Source organism: Pomacea canaliculata, linkage group LG5 (assembly GCF_003073045.1).
Source record: "Pomacea canaliculata isolate SZHN2017 linkage group LG5, ASM307304v1, whole genome shotgun sequence".
Classification (NCBI taxonomy): domain Eukaryota; kingdom Metazoa; phylum Mollusca; class Gastropoda; order Architaenioglossa; family Ampullariidae; genus Pomacea; species Pomacea canaliculata.
Genome location: NC_037594.1, coordinates 25,545,277 through 25,558,087, shown reverse-complemented (window position 1 = coordinate 25,558,087; position 12,811 = coordinate 25,545,277). Strand labels below are relative to the sequence as shown.

The following is a 12,811-nucleotide window of genomic DNA, read 5'->3' as shown; positions in this document are numbered from 1 at the left end:
ATACCGCTGCTCTTTGTGAATGAAGTCACAGCAATCTGTGGGGATTTTCCAGTTGTGGAAAAAGACACGAAGGAATCCACCCCCGGCAACATGTCGAGATGCAGCACTCCCCTGGTGACACCACCACCCACGTCCACCACCCGCCAGACGACGCGCGCCGTTCAGACGGGTCGCAACTACGGGCCGGCGGCTACTATGTTCGACTACTCGGACACCATCAGACATACAGGTGTAACAACGTCTCTCTCACAGCTGTTTGTGTGTGTGGACAAGGTTGTTTAGAGAGATGTTTGTGACAGTTCTAGGGTAGGCTTCGAACCAGACATCTTCTATCCCCTCTTGTAAGGTCTTTGCTGTTGTTCCCTCAGGTGTGGTGATGGGTTCGTGATTGATCTGCACCGCACAACAGTGTGCTGATGCCTACCAGTCGATATTATTAATATGCCCTCCACCTTTTTCTTTGCCCCAGGGTGGACACTTGAAATATCTTTAATCTATGAGGAAACGTTCTCCATCTGCCCTTCTCCTTCTGTGTGTGTGTGTATTATGATGTGTCTGTGTGTATGAGTGTGTGTGTGTGTTTGTTATGTTATATGTGTGTGTGTGTGTTAGGCCGTTTCGGTCGTCTGTGGCTGTGCTGTCGATTAGATGCTGATCAATGTGTGAATACTCCTCACACCACATAATAACCATGTCCTTGTCCATCCCCAATCAATTTTGTCACGGCACCCTGTTCCCATGCTCTTCATTGATGTTTCCTCCACAAAAATAAGACATCTATTTTTCAGTTTTGTTCCTTGCATATTAAAAGTAACTAAAAAATGGAAAGAAGAAAATTGAGACTTGTAAGTAGTGGAGTTGTCAATATCCCCATGTATCTCATGTAATCAATATGAAAACAACCCTGAGACACCGCGATGGTCATTTTCCCGCTGGAATATCGGGCGCTGCTTTGTTTCTAGTTTGTAAACTAATTCACAGTAAAGAGCAGGGCATCATAAAGTTTTAAAGAAAGTTTAGACTAAAAGTTTTATTTATTTTTACTATTGTACATCTGTATCAGTCTTGTGACTGGAACGGAAAAATATCCAGGTTATAGTCTGGCGGTTGGGGGAGGGGAGTGTCTGTGTGCGTGTCGGGTTGGTGGGAGGAATGGATGATTGTGAAGATGATCTCCGGTAGACAGAATCGTAATCTGACTGTTCGGTGGTTTTCAGGCGATGACGCCTCGAGGACGGATGATAACTACAAACCGGTCACCTTGCAGTTCAGTGAGTAACGAGTAAAATATTTTGACTGAAACATGACTTGTGACTCATTATCCGTGTCATATGTCACTGTATTTCTGTGTCTTGTGTAACTATGTCTTTGTCAGGTGTCACTATTTATGTCATGTGTCACTATATCTTCCAGAATTGCTCGTCCTTTACGTCTTCTTTGGCGTGGTCATCATCGCCCTGGTCATCGCTCTTGTCTACGTGCTCGTCAGGTAAGGTAGCAGGCTAGAAACCGGGGCCTTTCGCTTTCTCGCTGATCTTGATATCCTTCTTTATCCTGGCTAATGTCCGTGTGACCCCCTTGTTAACCCTAGAGGCCTCCTTGTTGACCCTGGCTAGTCTCTGTTACCCTTGCTTATTCTCTCTGACCTTTACATGACCCCATGTTTACCCTGACTGACCCGTCATCCTTGCTTATCATATCTGATCTTTATAAGCCTCTTGTTTCCTCTGACTTACCTCAGTCTCACTTTCTTATCCTATCTAACCTTTGCCTGACCCTTTGTCTTCTTGTTAATCCTAGCTGACCCTTACATGATCCCTTCCCTGGCTGATCCCTGTGTGAACATCGTCGTTTCCATGTTTCAGCTACCGCGGCATTTCACGGCACAAGCGGTCGCGTGGCGACAGCAGCGAGAAGGCCGCCCTCTGGCGGCGGGACGAGACTCCGCTGGACACGTTTAACCACAACAGCCACAACAGCCTGGCAGAGCTGAGCGTCATTTCCCCCACCACAGCAGCCGCCTGCCCCGACACCTGCAACAACCACGTGATCTCCTCCTTGCCCGACTCGCAGGTGGTGGCCACCGTCCACGCCCAGTCTGGTGACGAGGAGGAGGACCACAGGCTAAGCACCGGAAGTGGTTTCTCCAGCTTCCTGTCGGGCAGAGATTCCGCATTCTGGAGCAGCACCAACCCCTACGCCAACGTCGGCCACATCGATATCGATGCCATCGCAGGCAAAGACAGAGCGAGCCCTGCTCTCCGCGCAGACGATGACAAGGGCAACATTGTCGAGGGGTTGGAACAAGGGACACACCGTAAGCCAGAGGAGTAGCGGGCTGGTGATGAACGGTGACTTCGGCGACATTTACGAATCTATCGACGATCACCAGCTCGTACCATCGCCCGCCGTCCTCCACAACGACGTCAGGTGCGAACGTCACGACAGTCCCGATGTGGAGGACGCTGCTATGGAGCGTGTCCCTCTGATGTCAGGACTCTCCACACCCCGCCTTCGCCTCCCTTGCCTCCGCCACCACCAGCACTCTTCCTGGACGACATGGAGTCCGACGCGGATGGAGTGCCCCACTACGTGGTCAACGATGACGAATATGCGATGATCACGAGGCCTAGTTTGCGAACGCACAGTCCGTCCCATCACTCCTCACCGGCGGCCGAGTACAGCAACTTACTCTGCCTGGCTCAGGACAGCTCCGCCACCAGCCACTCATCGGACCCCGCCTACGTCAGCCTCGACACTTTCCGCCAGGACTCGATTCCAGTCGTTGATTTTCGGCCGGCTTCGGGGCCGTACAACAGAGATCGGAGCAAAGACTTGCAGTCGCCGCCCAGTACGGCCATCAGGGGGCGCCAGTGGACAGATGAGTCGTAGTCGCGAAAGGAGGGAGGGGGGCTACAGGTGCTGCTTGCACGCGTCACGTGACGTGATGCTCGCCCTCTCTGTCCTCTCATGATGCACGCTTCACAGGTGATGTCCGCCCTCTCTCCTCTCATAATGCACGCGCCTCGCTCCACTACTCACCCTTCTCTCTCTCTCTCATGGTGACTCCCTGACGTTTTTGGCTAGGCGAGGATTTGGTGGCCACACCTGTCACGTGATGTTTCCGCTGGTCGATGATGTTTCTACACCAATCACGTGATGGTTCGAGCTGTGCAGTGTACTGATTTGAGGAACATCTGTACACTGAAGACAACATGTAAACTAAAAATACTCGCACAGCGGTACGATGGGTTGGATGGGGTTGGGGAGGAAAATACTTTCAAAATGCAGTGTATTCAGTAACCAAGCTCGACATCGACAAAGTGAGCACCGCAATGGATGCTTTATGCAGAACCAGTAACAAAGACCTTGTGCTTCTATAGACTTAGTTACTGAGTACTGTATTCTTGAAAGTCTTTCACTGTTTATGACTAACCCATCCCTTTGGGATTTCGTGCTTTTTTGTTTTCCATGCATTCATGACCATTGTTATGTTTATTATTTGTGATTCATTTTTACTTTGAGAACGACAACCCTTTCCTTGTGTTCCTGATCTGTGCATAGTCGACACGAGCACTGTTACCGCGACCGAGTTTTTAAAAAAAAAGATAAAAACATTTTCAATAAAAATAAACCAACTACTGTTTCTTTCCTTTTATCAATACCTTTATTTAAAAAAGTGTAGCGGAGCTGACCCGTTTTATATGCACTAAGGGAAGATCCCAGTGAGCGGACCATCATCCAGCTGCGGGTCCTAAACCCTGTCCTATCTCTTTTCTCTGTTTTCTTACCGAAAAAAGGTGGGTGGCTGGTTGGTTGGTTGGTTCAAGTGCTTCCATCTAGAAGTGATTTCATCAATAATGGCAGAGGGAAGGGGAGGAAACCAGAGTACCCCTGAAGGTATAAAACACTGATTGTCGCCCGCTAAATTGGGTGTTACGTCACCTGCTTCGAGGTCACTCGCCTCGCTCACCGCTCCCGGCCAAGATGCAGGATTGGGGGGCGGGGCTTGGTGGAGAAAAAGCGCTGCCAGCGACATCTGCTGTCCTAAACAAGTGCTTACTACTGAAGCTAACCGCTACTTCTCCGGTCATTGTGAAGATAGGAATTATCCGACACGTTGGATAGTCTGCCTGCACACTTTTTTTCTTGAGGAGGAACCCGTGGTCGCCAAAAACGCCGCCTTATACTCTTGTTACTACTAACCAATTAAAGTTTGCATAAACTAATGAGATAAACTTATCATCGATCATGAACACTATTTACGCACGTGCACAATGAATGAATGAGCAGCCGATGATCGCATGGATGCTATGATATCGATATGCATGTATTTTTCTAATCACGAAAAACTATCATTATTAGAAATTCAGAAGGATGCTTTCGACAGTTTCGTCTGATATCGTCCTACTACTACTGTTTTCACAAATAATGGCTGCTACCTACTTACGTAAAATGTGCACGAAATTTGAATAGTTTCAGTAATTCTCTAGCTAACATTCCTATTTTTACAGCTTTGGTGATTAATTTTCCATTTAGATAACTCTGTTTTTTTATTTGATTGCGTCCCTTGAAGCAGTTTGGCGTGGACTTGTTTTTTCGCCGCCTTCCTTCGCGCTTTTAAATCCACTGAAACTCACATAAAAATAATCCAAGGAAATTCCCCCCAAAATAACACGCATACATGTCTCAATCTCTTAAAGCCTAATCAAGAAGCATACGTTAATTAAGCGTGTTAATTAATCTGTGTACAAACCTAACCACGATGTTAAACTTTCTGTCCTGAGGATGTTTACAATATTGTTGCACTTTGTATCGAGGAAGGAAGAGGTGCTAGTCTGTATTCACCCACATCTGAAGCTAGTAAATACTATCGCACTGCTTTACCCATTTTAAAATGCACTTCTTTGCTGATAGTTATAGAGGTAAGCAGCGCTGATAATGTTCCAGACGTTATTAATGAATTTTTAATGTAAGCAGCGCTAATAATTAGATGTCATTAACTCAGTTAATTCTAGAGGTAAGCAGCACTAATAAGGTTCTATATGTCATTAACTCAGTCTGGTGAGGCAAGGAGCGCTGTTACAGTTCCGGAGGTATGTAAAAAATGTAGAAAATAATTTCCGCTGATAATCTGAAAAGAAGTCTGGGTTGTTCAGATCAACAAAAGGACAGAAACTTGCTTCTGGTAAACGACTCTACTTTTCCAAAGTCGAGACAAGCCAGCAAACCTTAAAGCAGAGCCTGTTTGAGTGTGTTGCATATAGGGGTGACACCAGTTCTCTCTTCCCAACTAAACCTTGGTAAGGAGTGGATTTTTGCACACAACGCCCTCTTAATCCTGCTGCACCAACTGGCTTCTAACCAAGTGTTGTATTGGCTTGCGCTTGTTTGTAGGTGGGGGCTAAAGATGGGGACGAGAAGCACTCCATTACTTGGTTACAGTTGACCCATCATGCCTTCATGCCTGTGAAATCCAAAACATTAATCCACCGAGTCTCATATCCGCCACAAAAATAAAGACAATGTAATTCACTTTTTAAAAATTTTACTTTATCAACTTTTTGCTCCAGAGCCAGGGCAAGGTGGTCTGAAAGTTTTAGTTTTTGTTTTATTTAAAAAGTAGCAGGCAAATGTGTCATGTCTAGAATATTTGTTTTGACTTGCAAAATGTACCCAGGGTGTTTAACACGATGCCAAATATGAGCCAATATTGAAATATGAGCTCACAATGAACAAGCAATGTACACATACACTGAACCAGGACTGTAACCAACAAAATAGTTGAGAAAGACACATCTTCACTACAACTTCTGTGCTTAAAAAAAAAAAAAAATGTGAACATCTTCAAGCAACTTCATCATACTAGTAAGAATGTTACTGTTTGTTAAGACTAAGATCACAATGCTTACAGTCGATCAGTGTCAACATTGTAATTTTAAATAACTGAGTAGGAAACTCAGGGCAAATAAACTAAAGCATGTACTTCAGAAATGACTGGCAGGCAATGAACAAACCTGATGGCCACCCACAAAATGGGCTTTGCTACTAAAGCACTGAGGCTATTTATATGATGAGCCGGTCACCCTGCACATTTGCCAGTATTATCTGGCGGCACATGGACAGACAGCAATGGTTTGGGACAATCCTAAAGATGTTGACATAATGACACATGTAATACACATAATGATAAGCATTCTGTGCACCTCTTCGACAGTATCTTTACAATACATATTCAGTGATGAAATTTAGCTTACAGTGTCCACAAAGAGATGGTTTATACATATACAATGTGTGTATGTATATATAAAACATTTCTACTGTGGAACCTGAAAGAACTTTCGCTGACTGTGTTTCATATCTGCATCTGATATATCTGCATCTGGCTGAATAAAATATGGAAACCAATCTGCCTTAAACATTCAGCAAAGCCATTATTGTGTGAACTCACTGCCACACCCTTCTTTTTGTACATGGGTTTCCACTTGGGTAACATGCAGACACAAGTGCATGGTGCTTCAATGCTGCACATATCGGTTGGTTGGTTGTGTTTTATGCTGTGCCAGCAACTATGGCTCTATCGCAGCAGTGCTGAACACATAGGGTTACACTGTTATCAACTTTTAAAAAAAGTTTAGAAGAAATTCCACGATCAAAATATACAGTGTTCTCATCTAGGACTGCGCATGACAGAATGATTTTAATTTCTGATCACCCTATAAAAAGACAGAAGACTGGCAGACTGATTAACATGAAGAAAATCCCAGCAACAATTAACTGATTTTTAATCAAAATGTCCACATGTAAGTGATCAAGATAAAAAAAAACAAAATGCCCAGTGTCCTTATCGACATGATTAATCTGAATCAGGATGACCATGCTGAACATAAACAGGCTACATTTAAGACAGATAATCTAATGAAAGTAACCTCACAACTACAATGGAGGTAAAAACAAAGAAAACACATGCACAATCAGAAACACACACCTCAAATGTTTAAAAAGCCTTGTCTGTCAGACCTCAAGTATCCACCTCTCTTTCCATTCAATTTCACATCCGTCATCTATGGCATATTTTCTACTACAAATGTTTTTCCATATGGTGAGCAGATTCACATGACTGGATGCCTTTGGGGAAGGGTGGGATTTAAATCTCCAAAATATTATTGAAAGCCATTAACTTTAATCAAATAAGGCATTAAAAAATTCATTTTGTAAAAACAGAGGAACAAAAATATTTTTTTAGAGGAATTAATCTGCGAAATTTGATGTCCTGCAGTCAGTGCTAAAATGTCATCCTAATTGCACATAAAATTGAAAGCAATTAATTGATGAAAATGACAGGTTGCTCTTAAAGATCGTTTTAATTGAAACACATCTGGCCACACAAATACGCTCCCATTATATGCAAGTGGTGACCTATATTTACAGAAATGTTTGTACACGCACACATCCTCATCTGCACACTTTCTTTTTCCAAAAGTTAGTCACAAGCTGTGAGTCAGTTATAAACTGCAAAAGATAAAACAGGAAACCCCAAAACCTGCACTGGGGGTAGGGAGAGGCAAAAGAATCTGCAATGTGCAAACTAATGGATCAGGACTCAATGATGCTAATCACAACCAGGGGTTATCCATGTCTGCACTAATAAGTGAAACAAAATGGTCAAATGCCTTCCAATGATGACAGATGGTCACTTCCAAATGTGATTAGTGTCAAACATCAGCTGACCCAAGATGCTGACAAACTGCAATCTTCATTACAACCCTTTTCTCTAACCTGTTCATCACACTCCCTAAAAGGCTCACAAGTATGCCTTTTGATCAAGAGGCTACAACTTGTCTGCCATGAATGGCTCAAAACAAGCAATAACATCTATTTTAGTACTTTCAGTCATCCTTAGAAACTAAGCCATTTACTGCTGCTTTGTGATCCATTTTAATTCCTACAAAACAAGGCCTTAAGAACTGTGACCAAATAGGGTAGACTTTAATACCCAACTATGGGGAACAGAGCCTCACTCAGTTTTTATATATCATCCGTTGGAAAGAGGATCTAACTGAACAATTGTCAAAGAAACAGGTTGTACTACTGTTGAACCAAGAAGCTAATTTCTGATGTTTCTCAGTTTATATGCAAATTCCAGAATTCTGACCTCTCGACAACTACACAGATGACAGATGGACTGAATAATATCTATATCAAACTCTCTTTCTTTTATCACACATTTGCTCTCTCAGGATATAAACATGGGGGCATAAATACCAGCAAGAAATAATTTGTTCATCCTTATTGACATGCAATTCATCAAAACTAAAGCAGCTCAGCCCTGATCTGTTCAATTGTCAAAGCTACTTCATGACAGAAGTGATGCAGTGAAAATATACACTAATCAACAGGTAGCCATTACAACAAGCAGTGAACAGAACCTCCAGTTGGCCATTCCTTCTTGAGCTCTACCTGCTTAGGCAGAACTCACCAACAGGACACACATATGCACACACATATTCACACCTGCTTTAAGTTAGATGTTATTCCTTCTTACCCTTGCCTTCTTTTATTCAAGAGAAAGCACAAGTGTCAAAAGTGGAAGTGTCAAATGGAATTGACAACAATCTTGAAAATAAAAGCATTTTTAATATTTTCTCATTTATCTAACTCTCTGTACAGTCCAGAAAATGACTTAAATACATACGCCATGTTGTATAGCAAATAAACAGTTTCTTATCAACATAAACAGGCTAATGGCTAGCAAATAGTAAGCTGACTTATAGAATGACTATGAAAGTGTAAAGGGCACTTAACAGGCATTTGGACCAAAAAGCAAGAACCACCATTTGTTCTAGTAGAAGGACAGACTGTAAAGCACACAAAACATTGAGAGACAAAACCAAGGTGTTGTGGCAGGCGAACATAACTGACACTTTTACACACTTGACATGGAGTCTTGAAAAGATAATCTCAGGTCATGACCAACTTCCATGATAAAGCTCTCAAAAATGTTTAACTTATATTTGCCAAGTTGATGCTGTTCTGTCAAGTGCTGTGCAGGCTACATAATTAACCAGACACTGTTCACTGTTCAGCTGGCAGCATTTCAACTGATGTTTCAGTGACAAAAGTTTAATCATTGAAAAAGAATTTTTGCACAAAAGCTACGTTGGAGTATATTCATTGGGCCTTAATGATGTTTTCTTATGCTATGAGCTATGGTAAGGAATAAAGATCTTGAGACTACAAGAAAAATATTTTCTCATCCAGCAGGCTGACCTGCTGCTTCTTCCTTTAAAGTCCTGGCACTGATCCAGGAATGCAGATTGCAAGCTTAAGGGGAAACAACTCTGAAAATGTCATTAATTGCGTCAATCTTTTTGTCAACTTGTAAATGCTCAGCAGCATGTGTACATTTGTGCATGTGTGTGTGTGAGCAAACACTCAGGTGCACATGTGTAAGTATGAATGCCAGCTATGTGATGATAAAGTCAACCACCACTAGGTTTATTTTTGAAACTGAGCACAACATATAATGCCAACAGCTGCTTTACAATAGCGCCGAAGTCCAAAAAAACCACTCTACACAACTACACGAAACCCATGTACTACTTCACATATTCTCTTTTCTCACCTTATCCTCTTGAGAGGTTGTGGGTTTAGAGTAAGGCCTCATGGTCACATGGCCATGAACTAATTGATCCTTTAACTTTTGATAAACAGCAGGTGAAGTCCAACTCTCTCCCTCTACCTGTACCTTTACTACTCTCTCCCTCTACACCTTTCCTAATCTGTTTGACTACAAAGTGTACTTCATTACACACCCAACAACTTTCTACAACTTGATTGTTGCAAAAAAACAAATAATTACACAGCACCACTGCTTGTGACATGCTCATTCATAGGTTGCACACTTCTTATTCTTGCTGTGCATCTAGAAACTTCCACGGGACAGTTTGACAGGGTGTGAAAGATGCAGTTACCTTTGTTATGCAGCTCTTCTTCTGACACCATCAATAACAACATTCGCAGGCTAATCTGGAAATAACTGACATGCTCACACATATCTGGAATCTCAACAAAGTTCATCGCAAACTATGACAATATAACAGCTACAAAGTCAATAATTTTTAACATCTGTCCTGCCAAGCTGAAACTAGGGTGCTGTGGTGCCCTATGATGCATAATAATTACAATTACAGAAAATGCAACAAGGGAGATGTTCAATTAACATTAAAAAAATGTGCAGCATAGAAATTATAATAAATAGTGTGTGATTATAAATAATGAAATGAAATGTACACATCCAGAAAGGTACACTACAGGTCACATGCATGCATAAGTCAAAGAATTAGAAGGTGAGCAATAAAGATGACTTGCTGTTTAAAAATGTCCAATCTTGTGGGGTCAACACTTGTTAAAAAACATAAGACCATGCCAGAAATACACAGTGGAAGGGAAGGAAAGCATTCCAGGTAAAAAAATTTCCAACACTTTTATCACAGAAGTAATACTTAAATAAGAAAAACAGTAATAAAACTAGAAGACATCAAAATCTTCTCACATTGAAGAGTAAAAGAAAGAGAAAGGAGGTGGCAGGCTATTTGCCCAGGCCATGTTTTAACAGCCATTTTTCATGTGGTTTCCAGGTATGTTCATCTATGGGCTAAAATAACATGCTGACTGGTCTGACAAACATGTGCTTGTATTTCACCATTATTGTTAGCCTCCCTCAGCAAATCCCTTTTTTTCTTCTTGAAACATTTTATTTAAGGTCATTTAAAAACAAAGCCCTAAAACAAAAGTTGCCTGAATAACAGATGTATGATAATATATTTAGATCAATGTAAGATGTAACTTTTCAAGATAAAGACTTTATCACCTGTGTCAATGCTATATGCTATTTGATGTTTTAAATAGCTGTCGGCTGCTTCATTCACATCTTCAATAGCAAGTGGTTCTGACATAGAAATGATTGTATTCCACATAAAGTAACCTAGTCAAAATCTTTACTTCGCACTGTGCAATTCTTGTGGCAAGTGTACATGCATGAGAGAGCAAAGAAAACACTTCTTGCACTTGCAGGTCCACTTAGTAAAGTACGCATCATCTTGCAGGTCCAGTCAGTAAATCACTCACCATCTTACACCATAATACTTTCAAGTGACATTAAGCTGAATGGCATAACATGGAATAGCAATAAACTAAACAGGGGAAAAAAAAAAAGATGCTACATGTGAATACAAACGTGTGCCATGACATCGTCCTTTAGCAAGCAAGTGGAACCCATGAAAGAGAAAGTGGTGGACAGACAAAGACAAACACACTGATAAAATGGGCAAGGACTAAGACAAAACAAGAGTCTACATGTTGCCCTGTGAAGAATATGCTCACAATTCAAGCAAACTTCTTTCTTCATGTCTTGCCACAAATGGAAGCCATTCAATACACACAAACAACAGCAGATTTACCAAAGATGTCACTCCTCTGACCTCATGTCCTGCAGACAGACTCTCACTACATAACCAGGCATCACAATATGACCGATAACAGCCAAACAAACACATCAACATGCTCTGACCAAGTCTTCACACTAGAAACTCAACACAACATCCCACTGAGGACAATGGTATTTCCTTGTTTAAAAATACATGAATATAAAAATCAGACTGACAGGTGAAGTTAGCAGTAGTTTTTGCAACTGTTTTGTACATGATATGGTGTCCTTAACCAAAATAGCCACAAGATGGTTACAGGTGCACAAGAAGGGAACATGTGTCTTGGCCAATTTAAAGTGTGTGGTACCTGTTCTCACAATCACAGCTGACAACATTGGTTGGAACCAGATCAAACTGGTTACTTCTTTACAAAGTTTTCTTGCCATTATGTGCACAAACACTCAAATAAACCGTTTATTCATTTGTTTGTCTGCAGGGATCTACACACAAGCACACACAGTCTCGTTCACTCCTCCTCTATCACTCCCCACGTCAGCAAGTGAATACCACACTTCCTCTTCATCTGTGCACCTTTGTGCAACTTCAATGTATCTAGGTAGGCAAGTTGCGAACAACAAGTAAAATGAGAGCCATTTTGTACAGGACAAGCTTCCTGATGCAATACTAGGTGAGTTGACTGTGGCAGATGGCTCTCTATCAACCACTTCTGGACTGGGATCTCCCTGCCCGCTTCAATGTTTGTATTGTGACTGTTTCCAAATGTCCAAGACTTCCTCCAAGCACCCTTCTTGTGCTGCATACTGCAGTCTGATAAATGCTGAATGCACTGACCCGCCTTGTAGAATACAGATGAGTACTGTCTCCCTTTCTCACCCAAAGCTCAGCTGCCCTGAATGGTGCACTTGGAAAAAAAAAAGTCTTGATGCAAGTTACCACGCCATTCCATTCACTGACTGGAAGATTTCCTTGTATAAAGGTAATGAATTGTAACCTCCCCATGTGCCTTAGGTAAACACCACACGCTAACAGCAGCATGCCTGCCATTCCTCCATTTACCATTCTTCTTGTAGCAGCACACAACAAGCGACAGGAACCACTGAAGCCTGTGAGAAAAACGTCTGTGGGAGCTGATGGCTACTTCTGTTAAGTGGCTGAAGCTCATCTTCTGAAGTCTTCCAGTGGTTTGACAAGTCCCTCTGCACACAGAGCACAAATAACTAAGCTGTAAGAAATTCAAATTCCCAGGCAATAAATATCACCTTCAATGACAGGCAATAAATATCAGATACAATTACAGAATTTTGTCTAAACTGTTTAATCTATTTTGTATCAGCTCTATTTCACATGATTGTAATCATACT

General features: G+C 41.9%; 2 protein-coding genes across 8 annotated transcripts in view; one reads left to right on the top strand and one right to left on the bottom strand.

Moving 5' to 3' along the window:
• Positions 1-3,643, top strand: part of LOC112565111 — a 37,209-nt gene extending 33,566 nt beyond the window's left edge. The window contains exons 6-9 of the mRNA XM_025240406.1: positions 53-229; positions 1,218-1,271; positions 1,414-1,489; positions 1,866-3,643. Of these exons, the coding sequence (XP_025096191.1) occupies positions 53-229; positions 1,218-1,271; positions 1,414-1,489; positions 1,866-2,334 (776 nt within the window). The 3' untranslated portion in view covers positions 2,335-3,643. The remainder of the gene's footprint in view (positions 1-52; positions 230-1,217; positions 1,272-1,413; positions 1,490-1,865) is intronic.
• Positions 3,644-5,531: 1,888 nt separating this feature from the next.
• The window catches only part of LOC112565109 (tyrosine-protein phosphatase non-receptor type 4-like), a 54,551-nt gene continuing 47,271 nt past the window's right edge, over positions 5,532-12,811 (bottom strand). For all 7 annotated transcript variants that reach the window (XM_025240399.1, XM_025240403.1, XM_025240400.1 and 4 more), the window contains one exon: positions 5,532-12,646. In XM_025240399.1, the coding sequence (XP_025096184.1) occupies positions 12,609-12,646 (38 nt within the window). In that variant the 3' untranslated portion in view covers positions 5,532-12,608. The remainder of the gene's footprint in view (positions 12,647-12,811) is intronic.